Here is a 19,385-nt window from a genome sequence, read left to right as displayed (position 1 = left end):
CACCCACTCAAGCTCTTTCCAACTGCCTGGAGGAGATTAGGGCATGGATGAGTTACAACTTCCTTCAACTCAACAGTTCCAAAACTGAAGCCATACAAATTGGCACCCCTCACCAGATCCAGTCATCACCCATAACCACCATCTCCTTCTCTGGTCAAGATATACCCCTCTTCACCTCTGTTATCAACCTAGGGGTGAAGTTCGACCCACAACTTACCTTTATCAACCACATCAAACATCTGTACAAAACCTGCTTTTTCCACATCAAAAGCATTTCTAAACTCCACCCCTTCCTCACCTTCTCCGATACAGACAAGCTCGTACACGCCCTAATCTCCTCCAGGCTGGACTACTGTAACAGCCTGCTCATCGGTATCCTCAACAAACACCTCCAGAAACTCCAATTCATTCAGAACTGTGCCGTCCTAACTCTGATGAAAACCCGCAAACATGACCATATCACCCCCATTCTTCAGCACCTACACTGGCTTCCCATAACATCAAGAATTCATTCCAAGAGCGCCCTCATTACCCACCTCTGCATCTACAGTAACGCCCCTCAATACCTCAAAGACCTCCTTACCCCTCACTCATCCACCCGTAACCTTCGGTCACAAAGCTCCATCTGCCCCGTACACGACTCCGCACCATGAGAAACCGAGCTTTTGGCGCCGCTGCCCCCCACATCTGGAGCTCTCTCTCTGCGCGTCTACGTCAACCCCAGTCTGTGGACACTTTTAAAAAGGGGCTTAATACGTTTCTGTTTAGAAAAGCTTTCCCCGGCTCCTCATAGGTGTTTTCTTTTCGCCTCTGTGCTTTTATGCTTTTATCCTTTATTCTGCTTTCTTGTGTGTTTTTATTGCTAGTCTTATTTCTGTAATAATTCCATCCATCCATTTTCTGAACCGCTTAGTCCCCACGGGGGTCGCGGGTGTGCTGGAGCCTATGACCAGCCGTCAACGGGCAGTAGGCGGGGGACACCCTGAACCGGTTGCCAGCCAATCGCAGGGTACACAGAGACAAAAAAACATCTGCACTCGCACCTAGGGACAATTTGGTGTGCTCAATCGGCCTACCAAGCATGATTTTAGGATGTGGGAGGAAACCAGAGTGGCCGGAAAAAACCCACACGGGCCCGGGGAGAACATGCAAACTCCACACACGGAGGGCCGGAGGTGGAATCGAACCCGCACCCTCCTAACTGTGAGGCAGACGTGCTACCCAGTGTGCTACCGAGCCGCCTCGGTAATAATTTATTATTATTATTATTTGTTCTGATCAAAAGTGTGATACTTGATCCTAATTGGATCAATATTTTTAGTGTCCACGAAACAGTGCATTGGATCGTTGAAACTCTGCCTGAATTAAAGAAATGTCCATGCGAATGTGTAGCCATTCTGTCTGAGTGATTTCCTTTTATGCTCGGAAGATAGTATGGGTTGACAATCAGCAATTGACAAACATGCCAACACAGAGTTGGCTGAGCCACAGACTCCCTGATTGTGACATAGAGCGACCTCAAGATGGCGCTGCTTTCAGACGCCAATAAAGGTTTGGATCACATATCTTATAAGGTTTGAACAATGGTTTGCCACTGCCACATAGTAATAAGAGAAAGCTAAAAGTTAGTAGAAGTTCATGTACTTCAATTTGCATTTGAGATTTTTGTTTTCTTTGCATTTTCTAGTCGCCTGGAGGCCCTGTGGCGGAGTGCTGCCCCCACAGGTCAGGATTTATACTACAAAAGACATTTGCTTTGGAGGAGGAGATCACTATTATGTGCAGTGTGTTGTTGTGGTTTTTCAAAGTTTAGGTTATGCTTGCTTTGCTACTCTCTAGGTGGCTTTTATATTATGGTGCAACAGGGCTACTCTTGTCCCCTGTGGGGTGCAAGAATTTTGAATTGATTTTAATAAACTACTTAATTCCAAAAACATGCTTGGTAGGCCGATTGAAGACTCCAAATTGTCCCTAGGTGTGAGTGTGAGTGCGATTGGTTGTCTGTCTCTGTGTGCCCTGCGATTGGCTGGCAACCAGTCCAGGGTGTCCCCCGCCTACTGCCCGATGACGGCTGGGATAGGCTCCAGCACGCCCGCGACCCCCGTGGGGACTAAGCGGTTCAGAAAATGGATGGATGGATGAACTACTTAATTCAAGCTGGTGTTAGTCTGACAGTTGGTGCAACGGAAAGACAGTTTGAGACAAAACCTTGTTAATTATAGGCCTAACCACACTCGTTGCATTCATAATTATAGCTAAGCATACGCATAATCAGCTCTTCCTAGCAGTGCCGTTTCTTCCTCGCTAATGACACACAAGCATGAGTGTAAGCTGTAAGAGTCAAAGCATTTCCCAGCATGGAGCTCTGTGTGAAGTAAATGAAAGGTCCAATCTGACGACATGTTGTTCTTGCAACATGTGTTTGTCCTGATGTTAGAATTAACCTCTCCGTTTGTATTTGTATGGTTCTTGTGGTTGACATAACAGAGACAGAAAAATCACTCTGGATCACAGAGGCATATTGGGAACTTCCCAAAATTATAATGATCACGTTGGACTGTTATGCAAAACAGACTGAGGTCTGCAATATGACAAAGCAAAGACAGATAGGAGATGTTTAAACTTTCGATGTCTGTCAAGACTTGGACATGAGTCTTCTTCTCAGGTTGATGAGGCGATGACAATGAACCGGGAAATTAGAAAGATTAAATCACTTGCTTTCTCTAAAGATTAAACACATGCCGCACTATGTTTCTCGTACTAAACTTAGTTATAATGTACGGCGCCGCTATGAGTGATTTATGACCCTTTCTTGCTTTCAATAGATACTGTAGTGTCAGGCGCGGAGCAGGGAGAGGACTCGAATGCAGAGTTTCCAAAGTCCAAAGATGTGTTTATTTTCTCCAATGGCAGTCGTAACAAAAAGCGCCTCAATATGAGGGAAAAAAGGGGGAAACTAAGGCGCCTCGAACCGAGGGAGAAAAAGGGGAAATCAAAGCGCCTCGAACCGAGGGAAATACTATAACGAAGATAACTATGTAACCAAGTTAACATAGGTGATCAAAGTCGTTCAAACAAGGCTTCCACGTGGAACTCGAGGGTTTCGTGAGCGCTAGTGTTCTTAGCAAGGCAAGACGCACTGGCACTGGACACGGGGAAAGGCGCGGGTTATATGGACACAGAAGGAGGGAAACACAGGTGAAGACAGTTGGTCATTGGCACAGGTGCACACACTTGGAATCAGGGAGTCACGTGACCGGACGCACAGGGGAAGGACACACCGACTGGAACGAGAGGAAAATTACACAATAAAACAGGAAGTGACCAGGACAACACATGACAGCATGACACTGTAGGTATGTATATATGATTACATACTCTATTTTCTGTTCCTCTCACACACTGCAGGGGTTTTCCTGTATTTAAATGAGCAGTGGATCGTATGAGAGAAGACTTGAAATGTTGTTCATGGCAGCAGAGCGGGGTGAGTCTTTCCTAAATCATGGGCGGGCAAATCTTGGCTACTTTTACTAGCATTGGGAACTACTAGATGTTTCGTGCTGCTCTCATCCAGAATTGTCCACCATCTGTACTTCATCTTCTGTTCATTCCATCTGGAAGTCCCGGGTGCAAGCGAACAGAAAAGGAGACAATCTTACTCATCATGATATTGCAATAAGTTGACTTCCTGGTTCCTCATTGCAATCACTGCCTACTGTGAAAAAGAAAAAACCTTTTGGAGGTAATCCCCTAGAGCAGGGGTGGCCAACCCGTGGTTCGCGAGCCGCATGCGTCTCTTTGCCTGGTTTCATTTGGCTCTTTTATGTTCATATCAACATTTGGGTTTGTGTTTTTTTTTTTTTGTGCGTGTTGCTTTGCTTGAGTTCAATATGGTATTTCTGTCAAACGCGTATGCGCATGAGGTGAAATCCCGCAAAGGAGGAGGGGCAAACCCATTAGAGGAAACAAATAGTGTCAATTCCGCTCTCAAAATGGCAGGGAGAAAATACACAGCTAAACGAAAATATGAAGATTTTGTTGAACGCAATGGCAAGTCATTCTGCCTGATATGTCAGACGTCATTAGCGCATTTCAAAGGTTTAAATCTTCAGCTCCACTTCAGCTCACGTTCATGCTAATATCGATAAGGATTTTCCAAAAGGGACTGAAAAGTCAGGCAGAAAAACAGGCACAGTTTTTCAAAAAAATTACAGACTGTCACGCTTGCATCGCATCAACTGGCTTGGAACATTGCACGGGCTAAAAAGCCATACAATGAAGGGGAGTTCGTTAAAAAATGCCTCAGTGACGGTGTTGAAATCTTGTCTCCTGAAAACGACAAACTAAAACGAATGGTATCAGACATCCAACAAAAAGAATTGCTTCGAGTAGCAACAACGGAATACAAGCCAGATTTGAAGAGGATTGTTCAAGGCAAGGAATGCCAGAAGTCGCACTAAGCAACATGCATATTAAGTGAAAAAATTCCATTGTAAATTATTGTTTTTGTTTGTGAACTTTGTTGAACTGATAGTTTGTGTGTGTGAGACAGTGCACAATGTTAATTGTTGAAATGACTGGCCTGTGGTACTGTAAGACTCAATGTCATTATCATGTTGGTGCGTGACATGATAATATCACACAATAAATTTGGCTGAGCAGAGGTGTGCGTGCGTGAGTGAGTGAGTGAGTGAGTGAGTGAGTGAGTGAGTGAGTGAGTGAGTGAGTGAGTGAGTGAGTGAGTGAGTGAGTGAGTGAGTGAGTGAGTGAGTGAGTGAGTGAGTGAGTGTGTGTGTGTGTGGGGGGGGGGTGATGTTCATGTGTGCTCATTTGCATGATGTGGCTCTTTGCGGTAACAGTAAAAAATGTGGCTCTTAGTCTCTGACTGGTTGGCCACCCCTGCCCTGGAGAGTCTTATGAAACTAAAGTACAATATCCATCCATCCATCCATCCATCCATCCATCCATCCATCCATCCATCCATCCATCCATCCATCCATCCATCCATCCATCCATCCATCCATCCATCCATCCATCCATCCATCCATCCATCCATCCATCCATCCATCCATCCATCCATCCATCCATCCATCCATCGGTTCAGGGTGTACCCCGCCTGAATCCCAGACCTCCAATGCAAAGACAAGCCAACGCAATACATGATGGCATTTTGAGATTAAAACCACATGGCAGGGTTCCACACAGTTCCTACGCACTTAAATCAATTACATTTAATGTATCGCTATTTAAATTTGATGGATGGATACAGACCCTGGAGTGGACCTGCAGAGCTACTTTGTGTTTACGAGCTATCCATTTGAGCAGAGCGAGACCATAGTTCATATTCAAATAACAATAATTCATATTAGGTTCTTAAATTCATGTTTGTGAAGTGATTTAACGTGCAACTCAACGACAATTACTTTTTGCACATGAGCTCACACTTGTTTCCTGGCATTAAACACTGAACTCGGTCTTCCTACATCACTCACATCAACATGAAGTCCGAGCACCGCACTGTCCCAGGCTTCCAGAACATCTCAGCTCAGTGACTCATCTGAGTTCAGGATCAACATGTGTCGTACATAATGACATCAGCGCAGTGGAGGTGACAATTGGGTCACCCACGGCTGTTTGGACTTTTCTAAATGTCTTCAAATCCATTTTTGTTTATGCACAGCGAGTAATGGAAGGATGAAACGTTTTGAAAAATGTTTGATTTAATATGAATAAATGTCAAGGATCTAGGATCTTTACAGGTAAACTATCAAGTTCAAAGGGAGCAAAATGTAAGATCATACTTAAGGTCAACTCACAAAAAGCAAATTGGATTTTCCTTCTAGATCAAAGCTGGATGACAAGTACACAACTTACATCTTCTGACATTGCATCAAAACTGCTGTAAAATATCTCCAACTGTAGATAAGACAGAAAAAAAGTTGCTAACCCTCTTGCAAAACAGAGGCCGGACCCAATCTGCGTATCTACGTACAGTGTGTAGCGGTGAATTCTCGCAGCTCCAAAACCATCACTTTTCAGAAAAAAGTGCATATTTATTGAGCAAGCCATTTTCAACACATTAGATTGGTCAGTAAAATATTATTATTATACTATTACTATATACTATTATTATAGTCTACCTCATAATTTTTTCAGGTAGTTTCCTGTTTGACTTCTGAACCAGATGGCTACTGTTCAAGTCCTGCTGTGGACAATAAATAAAAATACTGGCAACTAGTTTTTGGATAATATGCTCCCTGACCTCAGTCAATGGTCACTTGAGCGAGGCCCTGAACCCTCAGACTGAGGTCAAGATGTGTAGCGCCGTTTGTGCCCCTTTTTCATTCTGACAACTCTCTTTGCATACCTGCATGTGTGTGATTGTGTTCTCTGTGTGATGTGCAAAAAATATAGATAGATACAATGAGTGTAAGATCAAACTTTTGAGGAATTACTACAATTTCCCGGGCGCGGCTCCGCTGCTGCTCACTGCTCCCTTCGGGGATGGGTTAAATGCAGAGACAAATTTCACCACACCCAGATGTGTGTGTGACAATCATTGGGTCTTTACCTCTTTTAGTTTGATAAATCATAAAAAAAAACTGTTTCTGAAGAAAGACCAACTTATCCACCGTGAAATAATTATTAAGAATAATCTTATTTTTTTAATATTTCCCTTCTTGAATCCATTTGTAATTTTTGTGTTGCAGCCTTTCTCAGGTGACCAGATGGACGACTTCAGCAGTGAATTATTCAGCAGTTTCTTTGAAGACCACTTGTTAGAGCGCCCACTTCTGGCAGACAGAAATTCTTTCCTCTACATGGACATAGACAGCAGCCCAGGTTAGGATCACCTTTAACTTAAGTCATGAAACCTTTTTGATACTGCTGTAATGCAAAAAGGGCAAACGCCTACTTCCACAATATGAATGATGCTTTCAATGACCTCTCACTTACTGCTGAAGATGTGCTTTCATGTGGTTGAAAGCCAAGAAACACTCGACAGCCCCAATAATATTTTCTTCAATGGTCTTTTCATTTCCTTGGCTTCTTGTACATTGGCAGGTTGCTTGACCTCTCAGTCAACATCTGCACAGTTAGTAACCCCAAACCCTCAATTGGGTTGCATTTCAAAGCCATTTTGGCATTGAGACCAACAGTATCGAGTTCCCCGCCCTAACAAAAAACGTTCAGCTCACCGCCTTCCTCACTCAGAGAGGTAAAATTCCAAAAGTGTATATTAGCTTTGGCTCCCAAAAATTTGGACTTTTAACAGGTGAAAGTGTCAATCAATTGGCCACTGCAAAGTGACCCCTCCTTCAATTGGCATTACCTTTAAAGCAAAAACACGATGCCATTTTTACCTTTCAATTACTAATACAATACTAATGTATGTTAAGTATGAACAAAGTATGAATTTAATTTGTCAATAAACCAAATGTGGTTATGACCTCCTTCAATTTGTGGCTTCATAGACATACAAGTAGAACACAGCTACTCTTTGAGTGAAGACTCTGCCCCCCAGAGCCCCGCCCTGTCTGTCAAGATGGACCAAGACTCTGGTGGGTGTCTCATCTTTTTCATGACTTGCTCTTGTCAACTTCTTTGACTCATGAAAAATAGAAAATCGAGATAGTGGCTGCTTTGTTTGCTGCAACGTCTCCTGTCAATTTGTACAACGCACTTACACACACAATATAAATGCGAGAAAGTGCAAAAAAGTCCTTTTCCTCCTTCCTCCACTTGGTCTGGTTTTGCATCTCTGTCCAATTGTCTGTATGCGCCTCTGTTCTCCATTTATCCTGGGTATCCTTCAGTCTGTGCAGTGTTCCCACCGAGTAAGCCCTGCCCACCTATTGCGCACACATGCGCTCGCGCGCACACACAGACACACACACACACACGCACACCTACACACACACACGCGCGCACACACGCACGTGCGCACACACACACACACACACACACACACACACACTCCAGCATATGGTTTTGAGTGCGGTGTAGCTAAAGCCAGAAGAAATCTCTCTCTCTCTCTCTCTCTCTCTCTCTCTCTCTCTCTCTCTCTCTCTCTCTCTCTCTCTCTCTCTCTCTCTCTCTCTCTCTCTCTCTCGCGCTCGCTCAGTTACTCACTCTGCCTGCTTTGCAGACAGTGGTACTACTAAAATATTTTAAAAATATATAATACCGTAATTTTCGGACTATAAGTCGCGTTTTTTTCATAGTTTGGGTGGGGGGCGACTTATAATGAGGAGCGACTTATATGTGAATTTTTTCAAAAATTTTCCATTAAAAAAAAAGTCAAAGTCAAAGTCAGCTTTATTGTCAATTTCTCCACATGCCAAAGACACACAAAGAAACCAAAATTTCATTCCCCCCTATCCCACGGTGACAAGACATGGCTCACAACAGACAAACAAGTAAACAAGTATAACAAAAGCGTGCTGAATAAATAATGAATAAATAACACAACAATAAATAAATAAATAAATAAGAGGAGCAGAAAAAAAAGGAGCAAGTGCGCGTACAGCAGACATTCCCGAAAATAGCGCAACAGTGCCGCACGCTACGCAGAAGGGGGTAGCGGGTTCAGGGCCCTAACAGCCTGGAGAAAGAAGCTGTTGGCGAGTCTGGTGGTGCGGGAGCGCAGGCTCCTGTACCTCTTCCCAGAGGGCAGAAGGTCAAACAAAGAGTGAGCCGGGTGACTCACATCTCTGGCAATCGAGGTTGCCTTGCGGGCGAGATGGGAGGTGTAAATGTCCTTCAGGGAGGGGAGCGAAGCACCAATAATCTTACCAGCCGTATTCACTATGCGCTGCAGGGCCTTCAAGTTCTGTTCAGTGCAGTTACCACCCCAGACAGCGATGCAACTGGTGAGGACGCTCTCAATGGTGCCACGGTAGAATGTAGACAGGACTGCCTGAGGAGCACATGCACGCCTGAGCTTCCGCAGGAAGTACAGGCGGCGCTGAGCTTTCTTTGCCAGTGACGAGGTGTTTGCGGACCAGGAGAGGTCCTCACTGATGTGCACCCCCAGGAACTTGGTGCAGCTCACCCTCTCCACCACAGCACCGTCGATGATCAGCGGCAGGTGTGTTGTGTGACCCTTCCGGAAGTCAACAATCATTTCCTTGGTCTTATTGACGTTCAGCAGGAGGTTGTTGTCCCTGCACCACGTGGTCAGAAGGTCAACTTCCGACCTGTACCGAGTCTCGTCGCCCTTCGTGATGAGACCCACCAGAGTCGTGTCGTCAGCAAACTTCACGATGCGGTTGTCGCTGTAGGTCGCAGTGCAGTCATGCGTCAGCAGGGTGAAGAGCAATGGACTAAGCACGCAGCCCTGGGGGGCCCCCGTGCTCAGCGTGATGCTGGCGGAGATTTTGTCGCCAACACGCACCACCTGAGGCCTCTGACAGAGGAAGTCCAGTATCCAGTTGCAGAGGGAGGTACTGAGGCCCAGCTCGTCGAGTTTGCAGATGAGTCGCTGCGGCACAATGGCATTGAAGGCAGGGCTGAAGTCCACAAACAGCACTCAAAGCACTTCATGATGATGGACGTCAGTGCCACAGGGCGGTAGTCATTGAAGCAGGACGGTGCAGGTTTCTTCGGCACAGGAACGATGGTGGCAGCCTTGAAACACGAGGGGACGATGGCCTGTTGCAGGGAAACGTTAAAGATGTCCGTGAAGACACCCGACAGCTCCCCAGCGCAGTCCTTCAGCGCTCGACCCGGGATGTTGTCAGGGCCCGCCGCCTTACGGGCGTCAATAGCGGCAAGCGCCCTCCTCACACCGTCGGCAGAGAGACGCAGGGGCTGCTCGTGTGGGGGGGGAGTGGTCTTCAGCGGCCAAGTGCTGTTTTGGGCGTCGAAGCGAGCAAAGAAGCGGTTCAGATCGTTTAGCAGACGGACGTCGCCCTCACAGCTCCTCGGCGCGGGCTTGTAGTCCGTGATGGTCTGAATGCCCCGCCAAAGGCTACGTGCGTCCTTGCTGTCCTTGAAGTGGGTGGAGACCTTGCACGAGAACGCCTTCTTCGCTTCTTTGATGCCTCGGGACAGGTCGGCCCTCGCTGTCCTCAAGTCAGCCTCATCCCCCGCTCTGAAAGCCTTGTCCCTGGCCCTCAACAGTCTGAGGACAGCCCCCGTCAGTCACGGCTTCCAGTTCGCGCGAGTGACGACGAATTTCGAGCAAGTCACATCATCGATGAAACCGCGATAAACGAACCGCGATGTAGCAAGGGATTACTGTAATTTGAATTTCAAGTGACGTGCGCGGCGCGGCGCGGCGCGGCACGGCACAGCGGTTGCTTACAAAAAGGACAAAGATTGATCACGGGATGACAAAGATGACGAAGGGCCCCACGTACTACCGGCATCATTAGCGGCTTTGTTTCTAAGTGACACGGAGGACGAAGAGTTTGAAGGATTTAAGGATTTGGAGTGACACAGAAGGTTTGAAAAACTATTATGGCTTTTACGCACGCCCGGTCCTACTCTACGGAGCTCTCTTCCACCTCCGTAGCTGGAAGTCCACGCCGCCACACGCCTGGAAGTTTGTTTTGTTAAATAAAGAGCCGTTTACCAAACCCACGTCTTTCCTTGTACTTTGTTAACGCTACAATATAGATATATACTAGATCTGTGGAATAACGACTAGGCTGACGTCAGGGTGCACGCGCGGCGTTGTTGACAAAGGACGAGGAATTTGATCGATGGATTTAATGATTTAGAGTGCACAGATGGTTTGATAATATTATTGCTTATATAATAGTTATTTGATATCTAATTTATATATCGTTATATGGGCCTGTGGAATATTTTGAAGTGCAAGCGCCGTCAGCAGCGCGCACCCATTGTTGACAAAGGACGATCGATGGATTTAATGAATTGGAGGGACACAGATGGTTTTATAAACGTGTTATTTATGTAATAGGTTTTTTTAATAACTCTGAATTTTACGTCAGGCCCGTTCTCAGCTCTTCGTTTGTGTTTATGTCACGTTAGCATACCTATCGTTTAGCCTGTTGTTGCTTGTTCATGTCTGTTCTTTGTGTTGGATTTTGTCGAATACATTTTCCCCCAAAATGCGACTTATACTCCGGAGCGACTTATATATGTTTTTTTTCACGTTATTGTGCATTTTATGGCTAATGCGACCTATATTCCGGAGCGACATTTAGTCCGAAAATTATGGTGATTGAGAATTTATTCCTACAATGAATTGGATGGATTGTCCAACAGTGGTGTCATATTAATTAATGAAATCCAGTGACATCCACAGCAAGTATTCGTAGAATGCCGAAGCTGACTGCCCATGAATCACATTTTATGTATAAACTAGTGGTGTCAATTTAACATGTTATCAACTCGATTAATCCGACGCCCTTTTGGCCAAATAAAATTCTCACACTTTTCACGTACAGTATGAAAACTATAACACCTCATGGATCTTGCGAGACCGGAAATGAACATCAAGCACGCCACACAAGTTGCTAAAGTAATGTCACAGAAAAAAATCTAGTTTTTTTTTTTTTTACAATTCATAAAATGTGCGATTAACTGTCAGTTAACAATACAAAAAATATGAATACCGTAATTTTCGGACTATAAGTCGCGTTTTTTTTTCATAGTTTGGGTGGGGGGGCGACTTATACCGTATTTTCCGGACTATAAGTCGCTCCGGAGTATAAGTCGCACCAGCCATAAAATGCCCCAAAAAGTGAAAAAAAACATATATAAGTCGCTCCGGAGTATAAGTCGCATTTTGGGGGCAATTTATTCGACAAAATCCCACACCAAAAACAGTCATGAACGAGGAACAACAGGCTAAACGATAGCAACAACAGGCTAAACGATAGGTATGCTAACGTGACAAACACAAACAAAGAGCTGAGAACGGGCCTGACGTAACATATAGAGTGATTAAGGACAACTATTACATGAATAACATGTTTATAAAACCATCAGTGTCACTCCAATTCATTAAATAGCAACAACAGGCTAAACGATAGGTATGCTAACGTGACAAACTCAAAGAAAGAGCTGAGAACGGGCCTGACGTAACATATAGAGTGATTAAGGACAACTATTACATGAATAACATGTTTATAAAACCATCGGTGTCACTCCAATTCATTAAATAGCAACAACAGGCTAAACGATAGGTATGCTAACTTGACAAACACAAACAAAGAGCTGAGAACGGGCCTGACGTAACATATAGAGTGATTAAGGACAACTATTACATGAATAACATGTTTATAAAACCATCGGTGTCACGCCAATTCATTAAATCCATCGATCGATCTTTGTCAACAATGGGTGCGCACGGCTGAGGGCGCTTGCGCTTCAAAATATTCCACAGGCTCATATAACGATAGATAAACTATATTTTAAATAACTATAATACAAGCCAATAATATTATCAAACCATCCGTGCACTTTAATTCCATTAAATCCATCGATCAAATTCCTCGTCCTTTGTCAACATCGCCGCGCGTGCGCCCTGACGTCACCCTCGTCTTTATTCCACAGATCTACTATATAACTATATTGTAGCATTAACAAAGTACAAGGATAGACGTAGGTTTGGTAAACGGCTCTTTATTAAACAAAACAAACTTCCAAGCGTGTGGCGGCGTGGACTTCCAGACAGACCGGGCGTGCGTAATGGCCATGTCCGAGCCCCGCGCACCGTTCGCGGACAACCACTCGGCCGATCGTCGGCCCCCGACTCAGTAGAGACCGGGCGTGCGTAAAAGCCATAATAGTTTTTCAAACCTTCTATGTCACTCCAAATCCTTAATTCCTTCAAACTCTTTGTCCTCCGTGTCACTTAGAAATGATCACCGCTAATGATGCCGGTCGTCCTTGTGTGGGCACGTTTGTATGTAAACAACCGGCGCGCCGCGCTACTGACGTCACTTGAAATAGTAATCCATTGGTACATCACGGTTCTCCAAACTTTCTTTCTGCTGCTCGATTACTGTTTTCAGCTGCATATTTTACAACTTGAAGTTTGTAACCTGCAAAATATGAGTTTCTTTTTGGTGCCATTTTTCTTAAGCCCACCCAGTTGATGAGTCACGGCCAACGGTAAAATTTAGAGCGCCCTCATCCAGTTTCGTCTGAAAATATAATTTTTTTTGGTTGTTTTATCAAAGTCAAAGTCTGCTTTATCGTCGATATATTTTTTTTATATACTAAGACACACAAAGAGATTGAAATTACATTTCCTCTATCCCTCGGTGAGATAGTACACATATGCATACAAGCAACACAAAAAAAACCAAGAAGGCACTAACAATGAATAAATAAGAGTATTGAATAAATGATAAATAAACAAATAATAATAAATAATAATAATAAATATAAGAGGAGCAAAAATGGAGCAAGTGTACATACAGCAGACAGTGGACTTGGATATGGTGCTTTAAAGTGTTAATTGCTTTATTTGATGTTTTCTCTATTTTTTATGTTTTGAATATGTTCAAGATAAAGAAATAAAAGCATGTGAAGTGATCAACTATACTAAAAATAACATGGGAAGTGGTCAACTATACTTGTAAGTGTCTTAATGATCAAGTAAAAATTTGTGGAAAAAAAACATATATAAGTCGCTCTTGAGTATAAGTCGCCCCCCCATCCAAACTATGAAAAAAACCGCGACTTATAGTCCGGAAATTACGGTACTCACATCATATGAATTTATAAAAATTGATAACCGTCTGATGAGGAAAAACAAGTATTTGAACCCCTGGACAAACAGCATGTTAATATTTTGTAGAAAAGCCATTATTGGCCAGCACAGATGTCAAACGGTTTTTATAGTTGGTGACAAGCTTTGTGCACATTTCGGCAGGGATGTTGGCCCACTCCTCCCTGCAAACAGCCTCCAAATCATTCAGGTTCCGAGGTTGTCGCCTGGCAACTCGAATTTTAAGCTCCCTCCAAAGATTTTCAATTGGATTCAGGTCTGGAGACTGGCTAGGCCACTCCAGAACCTTGATGTGCTTCTTCTTCAGCCACTCTTTTGTTGCTTTGGCGGTGTGCTTAGGATCGTTGTCGTGCTGAAACACCCATCCTCGACCCATCTTCAGCTTTCTCACTGAGGGAAGGAGATGTTGGTCCAGAATTCTACGATACATGGCCCCGTCCATCCTCCCCTCAATACGATGGAGTTGTCCCGTCCCCTTGGCTGAAAAGCACCCCCAAAGCATGATGTTGCCACCACCATGCTTGACGGTCTGGATGGTGTTCTTTGGGTTGTACTCGGTGTTCTTTGCCCTCCAAACACGACAAGTTGAGTTGAGGCCAAAAAGTTCTATTTTGGTCTCATCTGACCACATCACCTTATTCCAGGCCTCTTCTGAGTCGTCAAGGTGCTGAATGGCAAACTTCATGCGGGCCTGTACATGTTTCTTCTTGAGCAGGGGGACCTTGCGTGCGTGGCAGGATTTCAATCCATGACGGCGTAGTGTGTTACCAACCGTTTCTTTTGCAACTGTGGTCCCAGCTGCCTTCAGTTGATTCATCAGTTCCCCCTTGTGGTTTTGGGATGATTCCTCACCATTCGCATGATCAGGGAGACCCCACGAGGTGAGATCTTGTGTGGAGGCCCAGACCGAGGGAGGTTGGCGGTGGTGTGGTGCTTCTTCCATTTCCTGATAACTGCACCGACAGTTGATCTTTTCTCTCCAAGTTGCTTTCCGATTCTCTTGTAGCCCATCCCAGCCTTGTGCAGATCAACAATCCAGTCTCCAGACCTGAATCCAATTGAAAATCTTTGGAGGGAGCTTAAAATTCAAGTTGCCAGGCGACAACCTCGGAACCTGAATGATTTGGAGGCTGTCTGCAGGGAGGAGTGGGCCAACATCCCTGTCGAAATGTGCACTTGTCACCAACTATAAAAACCGTTTGACACCTGTGCTGGCCAATAATGGCTTTTCTACAAAATATTAACATGCTGTTTGTCCAGGGGTTCAAATACTTGTTTTTCCTCATCAGACGGTTATCAATTTTTATAAATTCATATGATGTGAATTTCTGGAATTTTTTTGGGGATTCTGTCTCTCACTGTTAGAATGTACATATGATCAAAATAGTAGATCGTTGCATTCTTTGTAAGTGGGCAAACCTGCAAAATCAGCAAGGGGTCAAATACTTATTTCCCCCACTGTATATGAATCTCGATTACCGTAATTTTCGGACTATATACATATATATATATATATATATAGTCCGAAAATTACGGTAATCGAGATTCAATATTTTCATATATAGTGTACAATGTAATGTACATACAGTACATTCAATAGAATAAAAGATAAATACAAAGAATATAACACGAATATCCCATGGACAAACGTACGTTATTTGAAATATTTCATCATACAAATGTTTTTCAGGGAATGCTCTCTGTTGTTGTCCACACTACATTTCAATGTATAAAGATAGACTACAAATACTTACTGACTCGCAGTCGGAACTGCATGGCCAGGTGGTAGCATGGCTGTCTCCCAATACATACTATATGTTCTGTACTCCTCATTAGTTTCTCCATGTCCAAGCTCGTGTGGAGAGAAACAGGGCAACAACTACTGAACTTCAATCTAGAGTCTGTATGCTTCTCCAGAAAGAAAGCTATCAGAATAATCAACAGAGTTGGTTTTAGGGACTATTCACATACATTGTTTTTACAGTGAAGGATATTGAAAATTATAGATGAAACAATAACAAACAGCACAAATCATGGTATATGCAAAAACTATACAATTGCCAGGAAACATTTAAAACTTAATTTACCCAAAGGGGGGGGAAGATGTAATTACAAAAAAAAAAGCAAAAGCGAGACCTACAACAAGTTTTAGTGTATCTTAATGTGGGGTGACCCAATGGAAACACGCTATGTCCATGACTCTTGAGTGATCGAGGGAGAAAGACGTTTAACCACGTAGTACTTGCTTTTCTTTTCTTAAGCAGAAGAATCATCTTTATTTGTCTTGAACACACACATACATGAAATCTGACGTCTGCATTTGACCCACTCCGGTAGTGGACACAACAAACACAATGTTAGTGGTACATGGGGGCATAAGAAAGTGGAACAAGTGATTTTATTTTTGACTGAGGGATTGTGGGAAAGTGGTGGGATTGACAAAGTCAAAGTCAAAGTCAGCTTTATTGTGAATTTCTCCACATGCCAAAGACACACAAATACACAAATACACAAATAAATAAATAAATAAATAAATAAATAAATAAATAAATAAATAAATAAATAAATAAATAAATAAGAGGAGCAAAAAAGGAGCAAGTGCGCGTACAGCAGACATTCCAGAAAATAGCGCAACAGTGCCGCACGCTACGCAGAAGGGGGTAGCAAGTTCAGGGTCCTAACAGCCTGGAGAAAGAAGCTGTTGGCGAGTCTGGTGGTGCGGGAGCGCAGGCTCCTGTACCTCTTCCCAGAGGGCAGAAGGTCAAACAAAGAGTGAGCCGGGTGACTCACATCTCTCGCAATCGAGGTTGCCTTGCGGGCGAGATGGGAAGTGTAAATGTCCTTCAGGGAGGGGAGCGAAGCACCAATAATCTTACCAGCCGTATTCACTATGCGCTGCAGGGCCTTCAAGTTCTGTTCAGTGCAGTTACCACCCCAGACAGCGATGCAACTGGTGAGGACGCTCTCAACGGTGCCACGGTAGAATGTAGACAGGACTGCCTGAGGAGCACATGCACGCCTGAGCTTCCGCAGGAAGTACAGGCGGCGCTGAGCTTTCTTTGCCAGTGACGAGGTGTTTGCGGACCAGGAGAGGTCCTCACTGATGTGCACCCCCAGGAACTTGGTGCAGCTCACCCTCTCCACCACAGCACCATCGATGATCAGCGGCAGGTGTTTTGTGTGACCCTTCCGGAAGTCAACAACCATTTCCTTGGTCTTGTTGACGTTCAGCAGGAGGTTGTTGTCCCTGCACCACGTGGTCAGAAGGTCAACTTCCGACCTGTACCGAGTCTCGTCGCCCTTCGTGATGAGACCCACCAGAGTCGTGTCGTCAGCAAACTTCACTATGCGGTTGTCGCTGTAGGTCGCAGTGCAATCATGCGTCAGCAGGGTGAAGAGCAATGGACTGAGCACGCGGCCCTGGGGGGCCCCCGTGCTCAGCGTGATGCTGGCGGAGATTTTGAAAGAACAAAGAACAGCTTGTTTTGACTCCTTTTCAAATATGTCCAATTAATTGTGTGAGCTTTGTGTGTTTGTTTTAATGTTGTTTTAAAAAAGTGGCAGAGGTAAAGAAGACAAATAAGTTTTCATCTTTCATGTTGAAAATAAATACCTAAAAAAACATTGAGATCTATTAGGCCCATCAGTGTCCATGAGGTGATTTTAGCTACTGCAGGTTCAGCACTCCTATTATTACGAGGTCACATGTGGAGACTCACGTTTGCGTCCTGGTTTTTTGTGTGCACCATTTGACTCACTCTGATTTATTAAGGTCCTTGTTGCATTTTACTGCTGCTGCCTCCTGCCATGCTGCACCAACTATTGTTTTATTACAGCTACTTTCCTGCTGAGATCACAGTGCTCTCTGTTCACCTGCTGGGATGGCAGTCTACAGCTTTTTAGTTTTAACCATGAGTGTTCAAAAAAACTGACAGTGTGATTTGATGTAAACATCTAATTCTATTTAAGTGGCATTCATCACCATGAACTGCGATTCGATTAAAATGTAATACTTGTACTGTTACTTATGCAAGTAGTTGCTTTTTCTTCTCATTAAAGAACACATAGTGGTGTAGGCTTCCAGTTAAGATCATAGCTTAACGATGCTCAGAACACATGTAGGTCTTGCCTCATTTGGCCCCAAACCTTAACAGTACAGTTATGGGTGGGAGTCTCTGAGTTAATCAAACTATATTTACCACCTTTTTATTCTTGTCTGTAATAGTTCATGTAAAGACTGGTAATACATAATACATATTTATTTAAAGCATACCCAGTTGACCTGCCTTAGTGTCAAAATCAAGCAATACTATCAAAATGCACTTGAACACACTAGCTGTGTTGACAAGTGAAGTGTCTGTGTGTGCATGCCAGATTTCATGGTTAACATTGTAATTACACTTCATACAATGCCATTACTTCAAAATCTTAAGTATACCCCCCAAACATATATATATATATATATATATATAATGGCGGCTCGGTGGCGCACTGGGTAGCACGTCCGCCTCACAGTTAGGAGGGTGCGGGTTCGATCCCACCTCCGGCCCTCCCTGTGCGGAGTTTGCATGTTCTCCCCGAGCCCGCGTGGGTTTTCTCCGGGCACTCCGGTTTCCTCCCACATCCCAAAAACATGCTTGGTAGGCCGATTGATCACTCCAAATTGTCCCTAGGTGTGAGTGCGTGTGCGAATGGTTGTTTGTCTCTGTGTGCCCTGCGATTGGCTGGCAACCGGACTAAGCGGTTCAGAAAATGGATGGATGGATATCTATCTATCTATCTATCTATCTATCTATCTATCTATCTATCTATCTATCTATCTATCTATCTATCTATCTATCTATCTATCTATCTATCTATCTATCTATCTATCTATCTATCTATCTATCTATCTATCTATCTATCTATCTATCTATATATATATATATAAGTGTATATATATATATATATATATATATATATATATATATATATATATATATATATATATATATATATAAGTGTATATATATATACTATATGTGTATATATATGTGTGTGTATATATGTGTATATATGTGTGTGTATATATATATATATATATATACTATATGTGTGTGTGTATATATATATATATATATATATATATATATATATATATGTGTGGAAAAAAAAAACTTTTCCTCACCCCCCGTGGGTGGTCTCTTTTTCCCTTCAAGCTCGGGTCCTCTACCAGAGACCTGGGAGCTTGAGGGTTCTACGCAGTATCTTTGCTGTTCCTAGTACTGCACTTTTCTGGACTGAGATGTCAGATGTTTTTCCTGGGATCTGTTTCAGCCACTCCTCCAGTTTGGGGGTTACTGCCCCTAGTGCTCCAATGACCACAGGTACCACTGAAGTCTTAACTCTCCAGGTCTTCTCCAGCTCTTCTCTGAGCCCTTGATATTTCTCAAGTTTCTCATGTTCCTTTTTCCTAATGTTACCATCATTTGGGATGGCTATGTCAACCACAACGGCTTTCCTCTGCTCTTTGTCCACCACCACAATGTCCAGTTGGTTCGCCATTACCATTCTGTCTGTCTGGATCTGGAAGTCCCAGAGGATCTTGGCTTGGTCATTCTCTACCACCTTTGGAGGTGTTTCCCACTTGGATCTTGGGACTTCCAGTCCATACTCTGCACAGATGTTCCTG

The 19,385-nt window shown here is 43.8% G+C and overlaps 1 protein-coding gene across 3 annotated transcripts in view; it reads left to right on the top strand.

Moving 5' to 3' along the window:
- creb3l1 (cAMP responsive element binding protein 3-like 1) overlaps positions 1 to 19,385 on the top strand; it is a 38,040-nt gene that overhangs the window by 4,124 nt on the left and 14,531 nt on the right. For 2 of the 3 annotated variants that reach the window (XM_049754699.2, XM_049754700.2), the window contains exons 2-3: positions 6,711 to 6,843; positions 7,476 to 7,562. In XM_049754699.2, coding sequence (XP_049610656.1) covers positions 6,711 to 6,843; positions 7,476 to 7,562 — 220 coding nt within the window. Of the gene's footprint in view, positions 1 to 2,147; positions 3,485 to 6,710; positions 6,844 to 7,475; positions 7,563 to 19,385 lie in introns of those variants that run through there. The other variant, XM_049754701.2, reaches the window with a different exon arrangement.

This window comes from Syngnathus scovelli, chromosome 2 (genome assembly GCF_024217435.2).
Source record: "Syngnathus scovelli strain Florida chromosome 2, RoL_Ssco_1.2, whole genome shotgun sequence".
Taxonomy (NCBI): domain Eukaryota; kingdom Metazoa; phylum Chordata; class Actinopteri; order Syngnathiformes; family Syngnathidae; genus Syngnathus; species Syngnathus scovelli.
Note: the sequence above shows the minus strand (reverse complement) of the source record. Positions and strands in the feature narration are given on the sequence as shown.